This window comes from Ahaetulla prasina, chromosome 1, assembly GCF_028640845.1.
Source record: "Ahaetulla prasina isolate Xishuangbanna chromosome 1, ASM2864084v1, whole genome shotgun sequence".
Taxonomy (NCBI): Eukaryota; Metazoa; Chordata; class Lepidosauria; order Squamata; family Colubridae; genus Ahaetulla; species Ahaetulla prasina.
This window is the reverse complement of record NC_080539.1, coordinates 319,482,094-319,504,916: the sequence shown is the minus strand read 5'-3', so window position 1 is coordinate 319,504,916 and position 22,823 is coordinate 319,482,094. Positions and strand designations below refer to the sequence as shown.

At 36.4% G+C, this 22,823-nt stretch overlaps 1 protein-coding gene across 2 annotated transcripts in view; it reads right to left on the bottom strand.

The window, feature by feature from the left end:
- The window catches only part of MIA2 (MIA SH3 domain ER export factor 2), a 63,055-nt gene that overhangs the window by 34,159 nt on the left and 6,073 nt on the right, over positions 1–22,823 (bottom strand). Inside the window, exons 4-9 of one of the 2 annotated variants that reach the window (XM_058162303.1) lie at positions 20,903–20,989; positions 15,329–16,424; positions 13,736–14,062; positions 9,053–9,268; positions 8,855–8,949; positions 491–610 (exon numbers count right to left, since the gene is read on the bottom strand). In XM_058162303.1, coding sequence (XP_058018286.1) covers positions 491–610; positions 8,855–8,949; positions 9,053–9,268; positions 13,736–14,062; positions 15,329–16,424; positions 20,903–20,989 — 1,941 coding nt within the window. The remainder of the gene's footprint in view (positions 1–490; positions 611–8,854; positions 8,950–9,052; positions 9,269–13,735; positions 14,063–15,328; positions 16,425–20,902; positions 20,990–22,823) is intronic. The other variant, XM_058162305.1, reaches the window with a different exon arrangement.

Genomic DNA, 22,823 nt, shown 5'->3' with positions numbered 1-22,823 from the left:
TTAAATAGGACAAGGAAGGAAAGATTGTATAATCATCATTTCACAAGACAGAGATTTTACAAAAAGCTAGTTTAAGGAAGAAGGGAAAAGAGTTTATATACTTTATTATAATTTACATTTTGCAAAATGCTGTTCTTATATATGGTAATTATAAATCACAAAATTCGATTTGAAAATGTCAATTATGCTGTGTTAAATATTCCAGATCAAAGGAAGTTTAGTCAAAGAAAATAAAATTTGCTAATAATTCTCAAAAATGATTGAGCTTAATTTTTTTTTAATATTTTCAATATATATTCTGATTGAAGAGAGGAGCATCCTCCTGAATCTATGTAGTGATTTAGGGTTACAGTTTTAAACTTAATTATCCATAAATTGACCTACTGGCAAATAAGCACTCATAGGAACATGGTATAAAAATCTTCTCTAACTAGATGCTTAGCAGAATGATTTTACAGAATTCCAATTTAATAACACACTGCATACTTACTGATTTATACATTCTGCATACGAACAGTAAAACAGTAAAAATGGCAACCATAACAATTTCCCATGAAAAACCAAAGAGATCTGGACCAGGTCTCATATTTTCAGGGAGTGATGAGAAAACCTTTAAAGAAGGAAAACAAAGTTAAAGCCTGACAGAACAATTGTTAACACAATTTTCATATTTTGATCATATTAATTCATAATTACTGCATTTAATAAAATGTTCCCCAGCTAAATTGCATAATAAACATAAAAGGGAAAAGGGAATAGTTACATTACATTAATCAGGGCAATTGCACAAATAAATACCAAGTACTATTTATTAATTGAGTTGTCAGTGTTTACTTTTCTTTATTTTGTGGAAGTGACTACAGTATTTTCAGAAACTCTTATCTTTCAAATTTGTTGAATATATGCTGGCAAATAAATATTAATGACTTGAGAAACGATATCTCAAGTAACAATCATATAGTGAAGTAAGTTAAATTTGACATGTCCTAATATTTCTTTACTCCAATATAAATCTATTAGCAGCTTACATATAAGCGTGCAAAAAAAATATGGCCATAAACAGCAATCCTGAACAAGTAAATCAAACTAACACCCAATTAAACATGCAAAAGATTAGGCTGTTAGTCCACTTTCACCTTTTGTCACAAATGATGCCCAGAAAATTTTATAGACAAAATGAGAAATATAGCTATGAAAGTTAGCATTATAAATTTTCCTGTTTTCAGTGCCAAGGGCAAAACTGCTGAATAATTAAAGATGCTAAGGAGAATTCTGCTAGAAGCCTGAAACCAAGGATTTGGCTGATAACTGAAATCAGTATGTGGAATTCAGCCTCTAATCAGAATATATTTAGGGCTGTCAAGTAACATTGTTGTACCACTGTAATAATAACTCACAATTGCTGGGCAAAGTCTGTTCTGGCTACAGCATCTACCTGCTGATCTAGCAGGTATTATGAGACCAGAAATCTTCCAAAGTGTGCACCTGTTCCTTCACATGTACAGTCCATATGGAATGATAGATATAACTAATCTGGAGCCAGAGGACTTCTGTACAAACAGCAAATCTGTCTTGATTCAACTGTAGCCAAAGTGTCTCCTCCAGTTACCAACAGTTTCTAAACACTTGATCAGACTTCTATCCATTTCCTGGTTGGCCCTGGGTGATGGTAAACTGAGGACACCTTAATCCAAACTGACCGATGTCCCCAGCAGATTTTTCAAAAGATTTTTCTTTTTTTAAAAGAAGGGGAGAAAGCTCAACTCTTCTTCTTCCGCCCCAATTTGAAATACCTGCTCTGAAGAAGTAGAACCATTGTAAAATATTTTCTACAACTATTGCAAGCAGTCCAGAAGGATACTGCAATTAATGGTACTGAACCCCACTAACAAATTCAGTAGGAGCATAAAAACCATTATGTCTCCATTTAGATCCTGCCACAGGTCATCAACAAAAGTGACATGTATGGCTTCCTTGTTTTATATACATAATCAGAGTACACATGTATAAATCCTGATTTTACAGGTAGAGCTTATTAATGTTTTATTAGTTACACAATAATTCCTGCAGTAGACTTTATGCCAAGCAAAATTATAATCCCCATCTCATATGACCTCAACACTACATGCTGAAAGACAAATCTTTATTCAATTTGGAGACTTGAGAACTGACCAACTCCCAAAAGATTCTGGGTGGTTTACAACAAAAAAACATGCAATCTGGAAGAATGCAACAGCTAAACATACCCCAGAGCAGCCAAAACTAGCAAAAGTTTGGTATCCATGCTAACCCAAGCCAAAGACCACAGCCACAGTTTTAATATCTCCAGAAAGCTATAGCCGGGAAGCCACGAAACAGGAGGACGCCATTCCAGAAGGCATCTATTGCAACAGATAAAATGCACTGCCTAAATGATATTGTTTCAGTAAAGTGATCTGAAGCATGACCATCACTTTGCTCAATTGCTCTGGCTGATTAGAAAAACGGTATCTCAAATAACAATCTTGAACCTGGACCTCCTTATCTATTCTCAACACAACTCAAACATCCAAGTTTCATCACCAACATTTGTGCAAACATCTGATTTATAATGCCTGTTTCAGTTATAAGTCATGCCCAGCATTGCCTAGCCTGATGTCCTCCAGATATACTGGACTTCTGTTCCCATCATTAATTTTCCAAAGCCACCAGTCTGGGAAAGTAATTGGGCCTTGGTAATATGTATACCTAAACAAAAGACAGGAGCAATTCTACAGACCTGTAAAGAGGCTGAAGTTTTTTCTATTTTTCTACTAAGGATAACGTGGCTTTACCTACAATTCGTAACACCAAGCTTTACTGATAGGGAAGTTTCATCCGAATTACTGCCTCATGCAACTACTGAAAGAACAGGACTTAAGACACCGGGGTTATTTTTTCCCTAGCTTTGGAGGCTTCGTTTGAATCTGGTCTTTATCACAGAAACCAGGAGCAGCAGCAGCAGAATATGGGGAAATTTCCTTATCCTTGCAGAACAACGGCCACCGTCCCCTATGAGGAACTAGGGCCGCGCGATGTTGAAAGCTTCAGCACACCGCCACGTATCTTTGCGGACTCCTTGCTCCTAGAAAACTAAGCGTCTGCTAGAAGTTGCGCCAAATCCCGGGGAACTCGGCAGGTTAGCTTCGGCCAAGGGCCGATCGACCCTCGTTCCACATTGTTTCACAATCAGTCCCCTCTGTCCCCCACACTCACGCTCCGAGCACTTCTCAAGGCCAAGCCATAGTAGTGCTGAACGCAGTCCCTCCAACCCAGCCCGAAAATCCCGGCGACAGCGCCCTCCGGACTGCCCCCAGCAACGGCGACATTAAAAGACGCTGCCATCTTACTGCATCAGCTGCGATTCTACCAAATAAGCCCCGATAGCGCCGCCAGCGCCGCCTCTTCCTGTCTCGGATGGCTATCGGGAGGTACCACCGGCAGCGCCGGGGAGGGGAAGAGGAAGAAACCATGTCTGCTCAAAGAGGAAGAGACCAGCAGATACAAAGCAACCCCCAACTTGTCAACAAATAATTCCCCCCCAAGAAGTAGTAGGGAGGAGAGGGCGAAGTACCAGATTGGGCCAGAAGGACTTCTTCTCCGAAGGACGGACCTCTACTACCTGACGCAGATTAAAATTGAAAAATATCGCACTTGTTCAGAAGATAGCACAAGTTCGGATTCCCTTACCTCTGATTAAAAAAAAAAGTTAATTAAACTGTTATCCGTAGATGCATGTTGATTCTATTATCCATAGGCATGATACCATGAAGACAATGCAGTACCTGGCATTGCAACTAGCCACTCTCACATGCTCTACCTGCTAAGGGAGTGTTTTTCAACCTTGATAAAATTTAAGAACTGTGGACCTCAAAACTCAGAAAATCTCCAGTCAGCATTTTGACTGGGGAATTCTGGGAGTAGAAGTTCAAACTTCTTAAAGTTGCCAAGGTTCAAAAATTCTGTTCTAAGGCAGACTTTGAACATTCCTTGACATGTTCTTGCAAGGTAATGATATATTAGTCACTCGGAAGACAAAACAGTTCATTCAGTTTATTCAGGAAGGTCAGACTGCCCAAGGAACTGTGGATACAGTTCTATAGAGGAATTATTTAATCTGTCATCTGCACCTCTATAAATGTCTGGTTTGGCACTGCAACCAATCCAAACACAGACTTCAGAGGATAATTAGAACTGCAGAAAAGACAATTGCTACCAATCTGCCTTCCATTGAGGAACTATATACTGCACAAGCCAGAAAGAGGTCTGTCAAAATATCTACACACCCCTCGCATCCTAGACAAATTGTTTCACCTTCTACCCTCAAAACGACGCTATAGGGCACTGCACGTCAGAACAACGAGACACAAGGAGTTTTTATTTATCTGCTAAATAACTAATTTCCACAATACTGTCAAACTATCTAAAAAGGCAGTATTACCATCATTATTCTCATTTTCTCTATCACCTATCACGTTATCTTCTTATGACTATAACTTCGTTGCTTGTATCTTACAATTTAAATCGTTTAATTAGTATCCTAGTATGATTTATGTTGATTGCTTATTTAGTATCCATGACTATCATTAAGTGTTGTAGCTAATGTTTTATGATGAATGTGTTTTTACAATGACTATGATAATGATCTATCACTATTGTATATATACTGAGAGCTTATGCACCGGAGACAAATTCCTTGTGTGTCTAATCGCACTTGGCCAATAAAGAATTCTATTTCTATTCTAAAAAAAATCACCAAAAACAGTTTATTCTGTTGTCTGAAATCACTTTACCATATAGTTAATAGATTGGGTTCTTTCTGGAAATTATATTATATAATCATTTGAGGGCTCTCAAATGATTTTTAAAAATAATGTTAATTGTATCATCTTTGAAATTTAATAAAAATATAAGAATGCTTATGCTATAACACAGTGAAAATCTTTTGACCAGTTATGACACAAAATGTCAACATGTCTTTAGATCAGATGTTTCTTATTTAAATTTGAAGAGTTGGAATACATAAGCTCTTCATATGAGGTAAGATGACATATTTAAATGCATTGTCTTTAATGCTTAGGTTACACAATCATGTTGTTTTGGCATAAAATCTGGACTGAAGGAGTAAACTTTTAATAGAGAGGGCCAGGGAATAAATAGTTAAAGCCATCAACAATGAGATGGATTCAGATGTGAAACAGTACATCCAGCAAGTAAACATTCTGGCTTTGAAATATAGGCTGAGGATATTTGTTTTTTCAAGATTCAATATACCACTGCTATATATATCTTTATAACTGTCACTTTATACACAACATCCACTGCTGGGATATGCTTTTCTTGCATGGAAGGGAATGTTTTGCATTTGGCAAAAAATAATTTTATAGTAACTATATTTTTATAAGATCTGTATCAGCTGTTTTAAACATCTCTCTCTGCTTTTTACCATTATGATTAATTACTAATCAATGGTATTTAAATATAAATGTAGCAAGAAACCAAGCAAAATAGCAGGTTCAGATAAAACATGAAACTTGTATAACAAGTTCCTGCCTCAATGTCATTCATTCCACTAAGAAAATTATGTCTCAGATATGGCATTTTACTTCTAAATGCAACCTCTTCCATTTTGAACAGACCTAGGCCATAGGTTTATGTCATTTTTGCCCACCAGCATACATAGGGCAGCAAAAATTTCATATTGTGTTGTGTACTGTATATAGAATTTTATTTAAATTGTTTAATTGTTTTTAGATTTGGTATATCACCATTCAGAACAGATTACATATAACTGATACATTACCCTCCAGAATAGAGACTTACATGCTGTAAAATAATATTTAAAATTTAAAATGAATTAATATGTAATATGTAAATACAAGGGTAGATAGTGGGGATGCAAAACTAAAATGCTAAAGCATACAATTAATTTCTAATAAAAAACCTGACAGAAATCAAGGCTTTTTGCCTGATGCAAGAGATATGGTAAAGGAATATCACTCAATAAAAACATCCTTTCTAAAGTTGCCCAGAAGAAAATTAAAGACGACTATGTTTTCAATGATATGACACCTATAAAGCAAACTATCCATAAGATTCACATTCCTGGTCTTGCTTGTTGAACAAAAGAGAAGAAGAAAGGGCAAGAGATGTTAAAAGTTAGAAAATTATCAGTGAATTTATGCTAAAAGGGAACTGAGATACATAGCATGGATATAACATATTAGTCACGGATTTATGTATGTGTGTTTTTCTATGCATAGATTTGTTTTCGCACCCAAAATAGAAACCAATATTTCATACTCTTGACATTATAGGATAGAAATAATAGAAAAATTAACTAAAGCAGCCTCCCCCAACTCACAGATTGAAAAATAAAAACGCATCTAGTAATTGGAAAGTATGTACTAGGAAAGCATCTGGTACAATGACTATGTGGCAGTCCAACAGGTTGGTATCTTTTAGATAAAAACATTCATAGTCTCATTTTCCATTTCAAAGTTTAACTATATCATATACCTCCTCTCCCATTTGTGGAATGGGAAGTTTAACTCTATAAGATGCTATAAAAGCATTAAATTATTTCAATTTTAGAAACTCATAACCCAGATGATAAAATCTTAGATAGTATTTGCTTCCAAATGGACATGAGATTCTCTACTAATATTAATGCTTTTAATGCAAGAGGGTGCAAAAGAGAAGTTTATGACAAACAATCTTTTAGTTTATCACTGTAGTATACCATAATTGGAAAATATAGAATTATTTATTTATAGAAAATATTTTAAAACATTTTAACAGAGAGGTTTTGTAGTACTGTTCTACCACCCTCCCCCAACCTGCAAAGTAAAACATTTAGACTTATGACAGTGTTGGAAAAAATAGACTATCAGGCTGACAATTGTTGAAATAGACAAGCTGGTCTGCAATAATAATGCATATATCCCACTTACATAGAAGCGCTAGTTCATATCTACCAGTATTCCTTTTTATATGATTGCTAAAGTATTAAGTGCCAAATTAGCAGGTTTCATTCCTAAGCATACTTACTGAAAACTAACCTCCACTGGATTTGAATTTTACTTCTAAGTTAGGACTGTTTAAGAAGCATGGAGTGAGGCTGTGTAGGGAAAAACTCTTTTCACTGCCAGAATTTTGAGTCCTTTAATTTCCATCAGTCAATTAAAAATAATACATTTTGCCAAGTCCATCGAAATTATAAAATGGAATTATTGCAATTATGTGTATTTGTTTATCATATCCCAAAAAGTCTGGGCAGGCTGTGATAGTACTAATTTTTTTTAATTTGACCCTGACAATATTTTTAATAAAATTGGGGACTTTTAAACATATTTATGTTGCATATACACAGCTCTGTGCCCATATGATCATAAAGCATCATCTGCATTGAATAATTTTACTGACTTTGTTGTGGAAGAAAGAAATTGCTGGGAATTTAATTTTGCAGCTACAGTTTGAATCTGTCCACTCTCTATAATTGCTAGGTTATGTTATTCTTACACAATCATTTTAAATTTCCTTAAATTTTCCCCATACCTTTTCCATCCCTGTTTGACATGGATGTGAGTGGGAAAAATAGCAGGAGAAATGCAGTGCAAAATGAGGTCACCTCTGCTTTTGGAGACCAGAAGAAAGGTGTCAGACTGGAGTAATCTTGCTGTCATGGCCCATCGGATCCCAGTTCGGAAGAGGAGGAGTTGGAACTGGGACTGTCCAACAGGGGATGGCACATCTCCCTTGCAATGTTTGGAGAGGCCAGGGGCTGAGGACAATACTGGCCAGGCTCTCAGGCATTGGGGGAGGTGGTCAACTAGATGGAGAACTGCTTGTTCTCACAGACATGGGGAAGGATCGGCTGCAGATAGGCAATGGTGCTGAGAGGCAGTAGATCCCCTCTGATGAGGAACAGCTGCCTCCCCCACTCCATCTGAGGGCAGAGAGAGTAGAGTGGAGGCAAGCTCAAAGAAGGTCTGCCAAGCTGCTGGGAGAAGGTCGCCCTGCCCCTCCTCACAAGAACCACATGACACGGGTTGACTTAAGCAAAAGCTAAGGGAGATTGTCTTTTTTGGGAATAATTGTTTGCTTTGGCATACACTCCCCTAGGTTTGGAAAAAGTTGGCCTTGACTTGTGTTTCTGCCTCTGCTTTGCCTTATGCCTTTGCCTGGTGAACTTGCCACTTGCCTTGTGACCTTATCCTGTGGACTTTGACTATGAACCTTGCCCCATGAGCTTGCACCTTCTCTTTGAACTTCCTATCTGCCTTTGTGAATTGGTTTTTTGCTTGCTGGCTTTTGTTTCTGGGACTGAGGGTGTCTGCCTTCAGGGTAGTATGGGGTAGAGCCTTAACAGCGGTTGTAGGGCCATTTCTTGTGGAATTAATAGAGCAATAAAGGATTCTATTGAAGCCTGCCTCTGCCTAGGTAATACTTGCCTTCTGATATCAAACACTAAAAGCTGTCCAACACAAATTATTTACATTTAATTTATTAAAGTGGAATATGTTAATTATAATTTGAATTATAATTCAGGTCCATAAGACAAACTATATCTACCTTTAACTATCTTGAAAAATATACGCTTAAAAGGCATTACGTGCAACACTTTAAATGCCAAATAAATATTTTTAAAAACTGTCATACATGAACTGCAAAAATCTTGAAAAACATGCAAGAACAATAGAGATCCAGAACATTATGTGTCTCTTTGCTGATCTCTATTTGTCCAGATTTTTGGCTACCTAGACATGGTAGCCATACTACATTTTTTATGATTAGCATTAGCATCAGAAACTAGACTCATATTAAAGAAACTTACCTTTTTATCTATAGGTATCATAGATGAAAAAATAGAAGTTATAATGGTACCAAATGTATTCAAATCCGGGATTATTTGAAGTAGCCTTTCATAGTCTGTTTCATGCACAAGAAAAAAAAACAGTTCTTACCAATTATCTTTACAGATGAAATATTTTTTAAAATCTGGTCTTTTAATATTTAGATTAAGTTTGCTTACCATTACTAATGATACAACTTTGATTCATTAGATTGTTCTCTTGTACTTCTTCTTTGACAGCCTGTTGATCTAGATATTTTTTTCCTGAAGCATTTGGCTTTTTCTTACTATTTGTGGGAGGTGGGTTTTTTTCAGAATACTGATCATTCTTAGCTTCCTTACTTAAATTCAAAGGATTTTTTTCTTTGAGACCATTGCCAGGTAATTTCCCATTATCTGCAAAGAATTCTATATTATATTTTTAATTTATATGACATTTTAGCTGGCTGTATTCTGCATCATTAACTTACATCTTGAAAAAATGTGGGCTTTTCTATTCCACAGTTTTTCCACAGAAAATAATTTAGAAAAAATGAATTTTATTATTAGAATTCATGCTAAATTGCTAATAATTTGCCACCCTCAGTCATCTCAAAGTGAGATGGGTGACAAATAAGTCTGAAAAACATATAAATAAAATTATATATGAAAATATCAGTCCTCTATCCATTTACTTGAGTACTGAGGAATTTCTGATTGAATATTTATTGGATGTGGAGTAAAGTATCAGATAACAATTTAAATTTCAACAGCTAAGTAAACTGTAACCATATATACACTTACAGATATCTTTGAACCTGGGAGTGGGTGGATGGAATTAACAAGCATGGGATAGATTAGGTAGTCCTTTCCATTTTTCACCTGATCCTCCATTTAACTTTTTTCTCATTTCCATTATAGTGCTAAAAATAATTTTGGTTAATTAAGATTGCCATGAATCTGGGTTCACAAATCACGCCATGACATGGTTTGTTTAACTATAATATATAAGCATAGTTGGGCTTGCTCAATATGTTAAGACTCAAATCATCGTTTATAAACAAAGTGGCTGGATCCACACATTATGCTCAAGCCAGCACAAGCAAATCACATTTGGGTTTATTTTGTTTTTATTGAACAATATTTAGAGCACCATGTTTGGAACCAGATAACACCTAGATTTTTCCTCAGTAATAAACAACAAGCACATACAATAATGACATCATTCCCAAGAATCCCCCAGAGTCAAAATTGATTTTTGAGTGAAAGTACTTGGGAGCTAAATCCATATAAGTAAAACATTCCTAATAATTGTTAGAGTCCAGGCCATTATCACTATCAAGACATTCAGAAGGTCCTAAAAATCAGGATAATTTTTTGAGAATAATTATTTATCAGTCTTATGAATATGAAATAATATGCCTTATAAAAAAGGGGAAAAAAGAAAATTAAAATAAGAATTTTCAGAATTGTGGGAATGATTCTACAACATTCCACTTGAATTGTTCACATTTGGAAGTCTTTATCTTCTGTTCATTATGAAGACAGGAAATATATTAGAGACCTGATTTCCAGACTGATGCAGAATTAAATGTAGTGTTCCTTTCTAATATATATTAACAATTAAAATCTGAATGATTAAGAACTAGAATGCATTTAATAGTCCAAGTCATGTATAAATAATACATCTGCTAAAATTATGCTTACGTTGTGGAAATATTGCACTTTTTCTAATAATTGAAAACATCAATTTGTTTTTTATTTTAAATCATGTTGCTTCATCCAAAATAATATCACACTTAGGAGTAGGGCAGGGGTGTCAAACTTGATTTCATTGAAGGCCGCATCAAGGTTGTGATTGACCTTGGGGGGGCCGGCTGGTCATGGCCGGAGTAGGCGTGGCCAGGGTGGCCATGGCCACCTCGATGTCATTTGTGTCAGGGCACCAGTGGTTGCCAAGTGCTAAGGCAGGACTTCCCTCAGACCCTCCTTCACAATCACTATAATCTTCCTTCCTTCCTTCCTTCCTTTTCTTCTTTTTCCTTCCTTCTTCCTTCTTTCTTTTTTTCCCCTTTTCCCTTCTTTTTCCTTCCTTGCTCTCTTCCCATTTTTCTTTTTTTTTCTTTATCTTTTCTCTTTTCCTTTCTCCTTTTCTGTGCCTTCTTGCATGCTCAAATGCAAAAGGGGAAACATTTCTCCTTTTGTTTTTAGTTAGTTTTGCTAGCTCTCTGCCAGCAAAAATGGGGCCTGGGGGGATGCGCATGGCCCTCCCGGGCTCCATTTTCGCTGGTAGAGGTACCGCAGGCTGGTCCTTTGCTGTTTCCAGGGCGGCCCTATGGGCCAGATCTAAGCACCCCAAGGGCCGGATTTGGCCCACAGGCCTTGAGTTTGACACCCCTAGAGGAGGGTACTATCTTGAAGTTTTGCCAGTGTAAAAGAGCCATCAATTTTTGTTGCATTCTCCCTAAAAAAATAGAGGCTCTTTGCTTTGCTTAAAAACAAAAATTTTCAGGAATGTTTGATTTATCTACTTTTATTACCAAAACAGTGGCCTAATACCTGATTCTGTCTTTTGGCTTCCACAGTTGTTTCTGCTATCCCATATAAGACTTTGGACTTCTGGCAGTAAATGCATTTTGGTCTTCATACACTTCCCGTGTCCAATATTTAATTTATGTTGATGCTCCACCAAAGTTGTTGCTTGTTTTCTTTTCTTGTAAATATTTTCACACGAAGAAATGTTGTACTGAAGCTTTTCAAGCTCTTGCTGTAGTTCCTGCAATTCATCTACACAAATATTTGCTTGAAGAATCTTTCTTGATTCCTCAACTAGCTTTAAATTAAATTCCTGGACTCTTAAGGAGGAACTGGCATCTTTCCAATCTAAGCCTATGTTTGTTATCAATTTACCATTTTGAATTGCATTCTGGAAAATAGACTCTCTTTCCAGAATTGGGAGTCTGTCAGTGTTTCTGTTATCTTTTTCTGAATCTGCAGTAACAGATTTTTTCCATTGCATTACTTTATTAAAATAACAAAAAGCATTCACATCCTGACATTCATATTTTGTTTGTTCATGGGCATGTTTAGCCTTATGTCTCTCTGCTTTAATATTTTTATTAATTTTATGTTTTTTGAAATCATCATTATCATTAGTTTTATATATCTTTCCAAAATAATATGAAGTTTTATCAAAAATATTGCTTATAGCAGTTTGCCCTATATTAACATTTCTCCCATTTTTGTTCCTGTGCACTATGTTTTTCTCACTTTTCTTATCTTCCTGGCCCTTTTCTGGCGTAACTTTTTTATGTCCATAAATAAATAGTTTATCTACATACTTTAAGTTTCTAAAACAAACTGCTTTGTCTTGTGTAAGCATTTTATTATCAGAACCAACAACTAAATGGTGTGTGTTTAAACTACCTTTCGTGTACTTAGGAGTGCGATCCATAATATGATTTATAGACTCAAGATGATGGAAGATCTCATCTGAGGAAAATTTGCTAGGATTAATACTAAGATCTGATTTGGAATCTTCCCTCTGAATGTCTAAATGTTGCTCTAGATCTTCACTGGCAAAAGTGTCTACTAGACCATGCTTTTTAAGAAGTAAATTATTATAGTCAATGATTAAACTGCATTTAGTATTCTTCTGAGATACAGATAACATTAGTGGTACCATTTCTTGCTGAAATTCAGATTCAGTATCTCCAGTATTTAAAATGCCATCTTTTTTCTTACGTTGAGTTAAAATTTTAAACTCCTCATTTTCTAAATTAGGTGTTAAATATGCTTTTGTGGTATGTTCTGCCTGATTTATATGCTTTCTATCAGACCTTGTACCTGTTATAACGCTTTTCTCTCTATCTGATTGAACAACATGAGAAGCTAAAGTCTTTTGTTTGCTTTTTAATTCTTTTTTACCTTCTTTTGAATATATTAGACTTTCATACATGTCTAGTAAATGCATGCTTTTCTTAGAAAAAGTATGAGAATCAGGATAATGTGAGATAGTTTGTTCTTGGAGAGCATAATTTTCAATAGTTTTTGGTACTGAAGAAACATCACAATTTTGAGCACTATCATAATATTCTTCTTTTCTTTCTGAACTGTTTACTTCATTGCTTCTTTCACCTATCTGCATTTGTGGATCCTGAAAGTATTTCTTTTCCACACTGTGAGTGACAAAATTCAAATTATGTTTAACAAGTCCATAAAAATTTTTTTCACATTGAAGCAGTTCTTGACCTGTAGTGAATGGAGATGGCCCTTGCTGCTTTAAGTTATTTGGATACTTTCTAGTTGTTCGCATCTTTTTGCTATCTTGTTGACTGTCAATAGTCAACAATTGCAAAATTTGTTTTGATTCATGAATTGCTCTTTTTTGAGAAAACTGATTCATACTTTCTTTAGTTATACTTCTGTTCTGCAAATAGTCTTCATCATAACTTACGGAAAAAAAATTCACGGTACCAGGTGACATGTTTGCTATATTCTTCACCTCAACAAATTCATTTTTTTTATGAGAAACTATGACATCTTCTTGTATATCATATTTTTCTGAATACAAACAAACCAATGGTTCTGAAATCTCAGTTTTCTTCATAACATCAGTGTAACATATGACAGGTGTACTTTCATCCAAACCTTTTAGGTTTAAATGTTTAAATTTGTTTATGTATTGTTTTCTAGATGAGAAAACTCTCTTCACATATTTATACTGTTTTGTTGATCTTTGCAGACTAAGTTGTAATTCTGAGGTTTTGTGTGGTTTGTCAAAGTTTTTGTCATATGTTTTTTGATCCTGAAATAAAGGTTCTATTATACATTCTGAAAAATGTTTTTCAAATGAAGAAAAAATTGTTTCTGTTAATAACCTACCATCTTTTGTTACATTTGCACTGCCTGCATTGTTTTGCATTGTAGATGAAAGTAAAAAGATACCGTTGTTGAAAATATCTTCCTTCAGATTTGCTGTTTTCTGATGTAATATATTTTTCTTTTCTATTTCTTTGTTTTTCTGTAGTGATTCAACAATAATGTTAGATTGGCTATTTTTAACCTTGGTTCTTTTAATTTCTTGCAAAGAATTTATGGTTTTGTCTGGAAAGTTCTGAAAACTAAAGAGATCTTTATAATGGCTAAAAGAAGAAATACACTGGAACTCTTCAGCTTCACTGTACTGTACTTCAGAATGTATGACTGAATCTGGAGAAAAACAAATAGAAAATGGAGACTGAGCTAACTTCCTTGCATCCTAAGTAACTCCTTGCTTTTCTTTTTCATTATGAACATAGCTTGCTTTAATATCTGCAGCATCGTTGGAGTAGTTTTCATTAAAATCTTCATTATTCTATTACAATACTCTTCATTAGTATTTTTTGGCTTTTTGCTCTCTATTTCTCTCTTTTATATCTCCCTTTTCTATTATAAGTCTTCTTTCTAATAAAGTTTCTTTTCTTCCCCCCTGTTATAGCTAATTCCCTACTGTCTAAAACAGCAATAGATATTTCATTGTCATCTGGAATATCCTTGCACTGTGAAAAATTCCTTAAAGGTTCATCTAGCAGCTAGATGAACCCTTAAGGAATTTTTTACAGTGCAAGAGCTAGATTCTAGCTCTTTGAAAAACAATTTTCATGCATTTCAAGACTAATTTTAATTTTTTCTTGCATACTTTAGACATTCTTTCTACAGATTTCTGACACCTACAAAAGTGAATTTTCTCCTTGTTCTAGTTTATCTCATCTAGCTTTTCCCCCAGCATTCTTTTTTGTTTCGTAGCTTGTTGCTCTGGAAGTGAATTAGCAACATTTTCTACCTCTCGATGAGATGGTTTCTTGAATTCTAGAATGTGAATAATCATCTTTTCTGGATTAAAGTGTTTCAATATTTCCAAACTCTTTCTTTTCTGATCCTGACCCTTTTTATAATTAGTTATTTTAACTTAGGATTCACCAGCAGCAAGAGTAGTTTATTAACTTCTACTAATTTACCATTTTCAATGGTTTCTATTTTTTTTCCACTAGCTTTTGCTGCTAAAGAAGACAAGAGAAGGTTTTCCTGAGAAGTATCAGTATTTTGATTTTCTAATTTTTGATAATATTCTGATTTAGTAGGAATTGCTTTTTATTTTTTTTACCTGTAGAAAATACTGCTTCACTATTTTTAGGTTGTCAGTTGTACTCATTGGATTTTAGATCTATCTCCAAAGTGTCTGCATTTTCTTTAGCTCTAACATACTGAAAATCTAATACATTTGTATAATAGCTAACAGAGTAGAAAAACTGAAGCCTTTTAGAGCCATTTTAATTTTCTTCTCCTGCAATTTGGATATTTAATAAAACTGTGAGAAGATGGAAGCTACTCTACAACTGAGCTCTGAATAGCTGGAGACTCATGTCCTACCTAGCCGAATAACTGATATGGCCTTATTAACTTCAGTTATATTATTATATACGTTTTCATACAAACCTGACTGGCTTTTTATTCTTTCTGACTCCGGAGTATTTTCAGTGATTTGGCTCTCTGATACTGAAACTTGTTCTGTACTGGAAGATTTTAGATTTTCAGCAAGTTCAGTGGAAAAAGAAGCAGTATTCATTAAATCGGGATGTTCATTTCCTAAAGGAAATTCAGTATCTGTAATATCTGGGCTGGTCATTTCTTCATGATATTTTTCTTTCTTTTTATCTACTACCGATTCAGGTGTTTGCTCTATGTTCTTTTTAACATATTTGCTTTGTTCTTCATAGAGCGTTTGCTCTACTGCTTCTTCTCTCAAGCCATCCTCCACTGGGACCGATTTTATATTAGAAGGCAGCGGGTCCTCATTTTGATCTACTTCTCCATTTGCAAGCTGTTCTTTGTCTTTTTGAGTGTACCCAAAACTTAAAATATCATTTAACTTCAGATCAAACCAGTTTGATTCAGACAGTTCATTATCACTATGTTTCTTTATTCTTGCTTCAGAAGCTGCTGTTCTGCCATGGTGGCCACTATTAGAAGCAGTGTTAGAACTGCTATGGAAATCTGGATCACCATCTTTGTACAGCAGATCATGTCCTGATTTTTCATTTCCGAAATGAAACAAATCTGTCAAAGTGCTCTGAAACCAGCTATATGGCTCCATTTTACTCTCTTTGGGTTGTTTTTTAATATCAGCATTGTCAGCTATTGCTATTTTTCTATGCCTAAATGTAATTTGTTCTGAAATCTCTGAGGATTTTCCAAAAGCCTCCTTATTTTCTTCCCTTCTCAAACCAAGCCAACCTGCAATACCAAAAACAGTCCAAGTTGACTGAGCTGGGACCGGATTCAGAGCCTGGCCGACTGGGTCCTCTTGGTGGCTAGACTCATCTTGATCAGTCTTGCTGTGACTGCTATATTCTTTTGGGATAGAAGTATCTGGGAGTTTCATGATTTCATCCTCAGGCATGTTAAAGTCTGAGTCTTTACCATCAGTGTAAAGAGATACATCATGCTCATTTTCTTCAGCACGACGATTAAATATGCTGTCTTCATTTTCAAAAACATATTCTTCACCATCAAGACAAAGGAAATCAGTTTCCTAAAAATTAAAATACATGTAAAATGAATACATTTTTTTTACTTATTTAAAATATATTATTTACCTAGCTTTCTTCACCCATTAAAAAAAGCATTTGAAAGCCTTCTGAAAAGGCCCCTTTGTATATTATCAACTCTCTCTCTCTCTAATATAAATATTAATATATAAATATAGATAGCAATAGTTAAGTGTTTCCAGGAATATTCTCCTATAACTATGTATTCATTAATAAAGCATAAAAAAGTGATCTGGAAAGGAGCTCTGTCACTGCAATGAGTAACTTCAGCCTGAGCTCTTAAATGACTATATATGACTATATGACTATATGACTATAACTTGTTGCTGGCAATCCTTATGATTTATATTGATATATTGACCATCAATTGTGTTGTAAATGCCGTACCTTGATGAACGTATCTTTTCTTTTATGTACACTGAGAGCATATGCACCAAGACAAATTCCTTGTGTGTCCAATCACACTTGGCCAATAAAATTCTATTCTATTCTATTCTATTCTATTCTATTCTATTCTATTCTATTCTATTCTATTCTATTCTATTCTAAATGTTTTCCAGTCTTTTTGAAATGGTTTAATGCTGTTCTAGAATAATGTTGCTTTCCAGAATAGTGCTATTCTAGAACAACACAAAACTTTGCTATTAGCTGATGAGTTCCCTTTGATCGTACTCATTCAAAACCTTTCTGCAAAACCTGAGCACATTTGGGCAGTTAAACTTAATCGTTTAATCGTCTATTAGAACTGGCCTTCTCTTCCTCCCTATCTCTTATTAAGGCAGCTAGTGATGTTTGGTGGAAGGGGAACTGAAGCTAGCACTATCCACAATCATTTTCCTGAACTTATCCTGCATGCATTTTGTGAGAACAGCATGAGAACTATTAAATATTGAATCATCTGGCTTCCTAGAGTTGTGGGTGATCCATCACTGGAGGTTTCAATTAAAGGTTGGACAACATTTTATCTGGGATAATCTGAGGATTGCTGCCCTGGGCAGTGAGCCCTTTCCAACTCTATGAGTCTATAAAATCAATTGTCTATTTGAATGAGCTAAAGCAATCTATCATAACAGAGGAAGAATAAATTTCTTGTCTCCATTTTTCAGTTCCATGCATCTTTAAATTCTAAAAGTGAAAAAGGTTAATCAACAATACTGGAGGGTAGAATCCAGTATCATGTGAAACTCTGTTGGCATATGGAACTTTAGGGGCTTTCCATATTGTTTCTATTTGCTTGTTTTAAAACAAAATAAAATAAAAACACACACTGAAAAAAAATGTTGCCAATACAGTGGTACCTTGGTGCTCAACTGCTTTAAAACTCATCAAATTTGGTACTCAAAATATTTTGATGTGAAAATTTGGTCCCCATATTCATCATTTGCTTCCTACTCAACGCACCAACTAGAACTTGTCAGTGTCTGCTGCCTTGTAACTCACTACATTATTCCTTATGGGAAAAATTTGTTTGATACTCATTGTTTTTGGTATTCATCACACCTCCTGGAACTAATTAACAATGAGTACCGAGGTACCCGTATATGCAGAACAAATCAAGTGTTATGTGTTATAAGGAGGGAGCTGAGGAGGGTCAATGGGTATAATTGCATTGGTCAAAGCTCCTCTTCTCACTACACGCGCGCGTGCGCGCACACACACACACACACACACAGAGTATACTGGAACAATTTATGAATCTAATTGTGGTCTTTCTGTCAAATGGGATGGTCTAGTTTTGAGAAAAATCCAGGACCCCTTGGAGATTAACTGTTATTGATGCAAGTGTTGACTGCTGGCAATTGCGTGGAGTAGTTTATGCAGATTTCAGGGCGAGATTTTGGAAGTGATTTGCCCTTGCCTCCTTCCTAAGGGTGAGAGATTGGCCCAAGGTCCCACAGTTGGATTTGTTTTCCAAACCTTTTTGACCTTGAAGCAGTTCTGGAATTTATAAATCCTTGTCTTCTACTTTTGTGCCTTAACTAAAATGCCAAACTGACTATCTAATCATACACATTATTATGTTTTAATAATGTTTTGAGTAGATCATGATCAGGAAAGCAAGATCCAGCATAATTTTATGAGCACAGAAAATTAAAGGATTTACATTAGGCGTGTCCAACTTGCAAGCTGCATGCAACATAGACAGCTAGTAATGCAGCTTCACAAGGTTGTAAACTTTTAACATTATTAATTTATTTATATAAATTAACTCAATACTTTGTATGCAGCCCAAGGCAATTATTATTTAGTTATTAAAATTATTTGTTGCCTATCTCACTGTGGGGCTATTCTAGGCAGCTTATACACAAACAAACAAACAAACAAAGGCAAACAAAGGCATGAAAAGTGTAAATGTAAGCAAAACAGAAGCAAAATAATTGAACAGTAAAAGAAACAATGAAAGACAAAACAATAGGAATACAACAATGCACTAACAAAAGAGCAGAGTACTAGGAGGGGAGGTCGAATCAACCATAATCTAGCAGCCACCTCTAGCATGGAACTCCCCCATTGTGTCTCCAGGCTAACAAGCAGAGCCAGGACTTCAGGCTCCTATGGAAGGATGGGAGGATGACGCCTGGAGGGTAGGCTGTTCCAAAGGGCGGGCACTGTGGCAGAGAAGGCTCTTCTGGATCCCAATAGTCAGAGTTCTTTGACTGATGGGATCTACAATAGGCTCTCTTTGCTGGCATGAGTAGGATAGGCTTGTCCTAGTGGCATGAGACTGTTCAGGTAGCCTGGATCTATGCTATTAAAGGGTTTTAAGCTAATAACCAATGCTTTGAGCTGCACACAGAAGCAGACCAGTAGCCAGTGCAGTTCCCAGAGCAGAGATGTAATATGGGCTGTTCTAGAGGCCTAAAGACTGCTCTCACTGCTGCACTTTGTATCAGCTGGAGCTTCTGAATGGATTTCAAGGGTAACTCCACGTAGAGTGCACTGCAGTAGTCCAGATGAGAGATGAATAGAGCTTGAGTAACTAAGCACGGGGACTCATGATCCAGGAAAGGCCACAACTGGTGCATCAGCCAGATCTATGCAAAAGCCCTCCTAGTCACACCCACCACCTGCTCTTTGAGCGGGAGAAATGAATTCAGGGTAAGCAAAATGGATCTGAACAGGTTAGTATCACCCTGTCCAGAACTAAGGATGACAAAAACTTGAATCCTGAGGCTCCATGCACCCAAAGTTACTCAGTCTTGCCAGGGTTCAGCCGAAATCTGTTGTCCCATATCCAGGTCTCTACAACCTCCAGGCATCAAGAGAGGGCAGAGAGAGCATTACTCAGATCACCAGATATAGATCTGGTGTATGTATCTTCAACATATTGATATCTCAACCCGTGGTGACAGATGAGCTCATCCAATGGCTTCTTGTAGACGTTAAATAGAAGAGCAGAAAGTATCGAGCCCTGCAGGACATTGTAAATGAGCAGTCAGGGGCTGGATCTCTCACTCCTTATTAACTGATTGGGACCAACCTTGAAGAAAGGAGTTGAACCAGCCCTAAAGTGTATTGCCCAACTCACATGGCTGACCCAAAAGAATACCACTGTTGATGGTATTGAAGAACGCTGAGAGGTCAAGGAGAGCAAGAATGGTTGCAACTATCCCCACCCGACTCTTACCAGAGATCGTTCATAAGTGTGACCAAAGTATCTCTGTCCCATAGCCAAGCCTGAATCCTGCCTGAAAGGGGTGCAGGAAGTCCATTCCATTTAAGTCAGCGGTTCTCAACCTGTGGGTCGGGATCCCATTGGGGGTCGAATGATGATTTGCCAGGGGTCGCCTAAGACCATCGGAAATATGGGAAGTATACTTGCGAGTTGAAGAATCGTGCTCCAATGGTTGACTCCACAAGCCAGCTGCAGGCTCTTCAAATCGCTAGCCGAATTCAGCTTCAGGCGCGATGAATTAAAAAAGAGAGAAATCTTTGCTCTGATGTCTCCCTCTCAAGCCAGCTGCAATCACTCCCAATCGCTAGCCTAATCTGGCTTCAGGCGCGATAAACTTAATAGGGGAGGCGTCTCCGCTTTAATGCCTCCGTCCTCAAGGCAATCGCAAGCAGTTCAGATCGCTAGCCAATACGGCTTCAGGCGCGATAAATTCAAAACAAAAATAATTTTATGGTTGGGGTCGCCACATCGTGGGGAATTGTATTAAAGGGGTCGCAGCACTATAAAGGTTGAGAACCACTGATCTAAGTCCTCCTGGAACTGAAAAACAACCACTTTTTCTATCACTTTCTCTAAAGAGGGAAGATGGGAGACTGGATGCAAATTGTCCAGTCAGGTTGGGTCAAGCAATGATTTTTCCTCTTCAGTCAATGTGGTCCAGGCAAGCCAAAAGGTTGGGCACCTATGATTTATATGAACAAATCAATACCCCAAATTATCTCCTGAGTTTCCTTTGAAATAATACCACTAGATATTTTGAAATGTTCATGAAGCATTTTAATTTACCTTTGTGGGCACTTCTATTTCTCCTGTAACAAATACTTCTTCTGTTTGGACAGCATCCATTGGGAAGTAACCAAATTCTTTGCCTTTCTATAGTAAAAGGAAAAAATGGCATTTATGAACACACTGTGATTTCTACTTAAAATAATGAAACAAAAATTTTAAGAAGAACCTCTAGAATTTTCTTTCTTATGTTTGGGGAATAAAATTGTTTTTTCCTTGAGAAAATTTGCTTCCTCCTGGTTTTTTTTTAATAGTAGAAAAATGTTTGTTTTTAGTTTATATGCCATAGATATTATCAATAGTGGTCTTGCTATTTTATCATCAGTACTTTTTCTTCAAATTATGTCAATAGGTCTCAGTTTCAGTTTAGAAGGAAATAGTCTTATCATACCACCAAACCGACAACAATTCTGTTTAAATTAAGGAGAAATAGGGATGTGAACATATGGGCTAAAAAAGGAAGAAGGTCAGTGGTTCTCAACCTGTGAACTGCAGACCTCTGAGGGGCTGCGATGTTGTCACAGGTGTGGGGGCTGTCTATGAAGGCTTGAAGAAACGTTATGATTTTAATCTTAAATCTTGGGAGGTTCTCCAGCCACAAAATGTACTTAAAGGAGGTCCATAGTGAAGAAAAGGTTGAAAACCAATGGTATAGGTTAATAGCGAGGCTCTAGTCTAAGTTTACTAGCATAATTATCAGAAACAATGGCAATAATAATTGAAAGCATTCAAAAAGATACTAATCACCATATTAATATCAAAAAGTATCACTATTAGCACTGTTAAATCAGATATTATAATCTGTGCAGTACAATAGCATTTTGATCCACCAGATCAAGAGACAAAATGATAGAATGTTATGGCTGTTGATCTAATATTTAGCAACTAGAGTCTTTACATCTGTTTGTTGAACCATTATGTTGCTTTTGGTTATAATTGCTAGAGCAAGATGGAAGTAACTTCCCAGTACTTTTGGAGGATGCTAGTAGTTTTAGAATGGTATGTTAGTCCATGTTAATTAACCTCTGTGACAGAGGTGAAATCCAGCAGGTTCTGACAGGTTCTGGAGAACCAGTAGCGGAAATTTTGAGCAGTTCAGAGGACTGGCAAATACCACCTCTGGCTGGCCCCAGGGTGGGGTGGGAATGGAGATTTTGCAATATCCTTCCCCCAGGAGTGGGGAGGGAATGGGGATTTTGCAGTATCCTTCCCCTGGAATGGAGAGGGAATGGAGATGGAATGGAGATTTTGTAGTATCCTTGCCCTGCTATGCCCACCAAGCCACGCCCATCAAGCCATACTAAGCTCACCAAGCCACGCCCACAGAACTGGTAGTAAAAAAATTTGGATTTCACCACTGATCTGTGGTTAAGAGGCCACTGGTAAGCAACAACAGAGGCATCCTCAGAGGAGGAACAATTTATGAAAACCATAAGCTGCTCATTTATACATGCACAATAATGTTGTATAAACATACAAAGGGGACAGAGTTTGTTTGGTGATAATGCAATGCTGCCTTCCTCATTTTGACAAAAGTATCAGATGTTGTGAACTCTGAAGGTAAATTAGACCCTTTGTTGCTTTCAATAAGCCAAAGGATACCCAGCTGCAGTTGTGTGCATAGGCAAAAGGAATGTTCAATGATTTTAAAATTCCAAATGTATCCTTCTGAAGGCAATTGCAAACTATTTTGTCAGGACAACTGCATGGTTATAATCAGGTATTTACCAGCAGCAAAGATCAAAAGGGGTCTCCACCCCCTTTTTTAAGCTTACTGAGTGTACCTCCTCCCAAATCAAGGACATATGTAGTCCTCCAACTACCAGGTAATTAAAAAAATAATAAATTCAAAAACAAGACTTTTCTTGATAGGCAATTGAATATGAACTGAGTCATTCTGCCTATAGACCAAGGGTCTGCA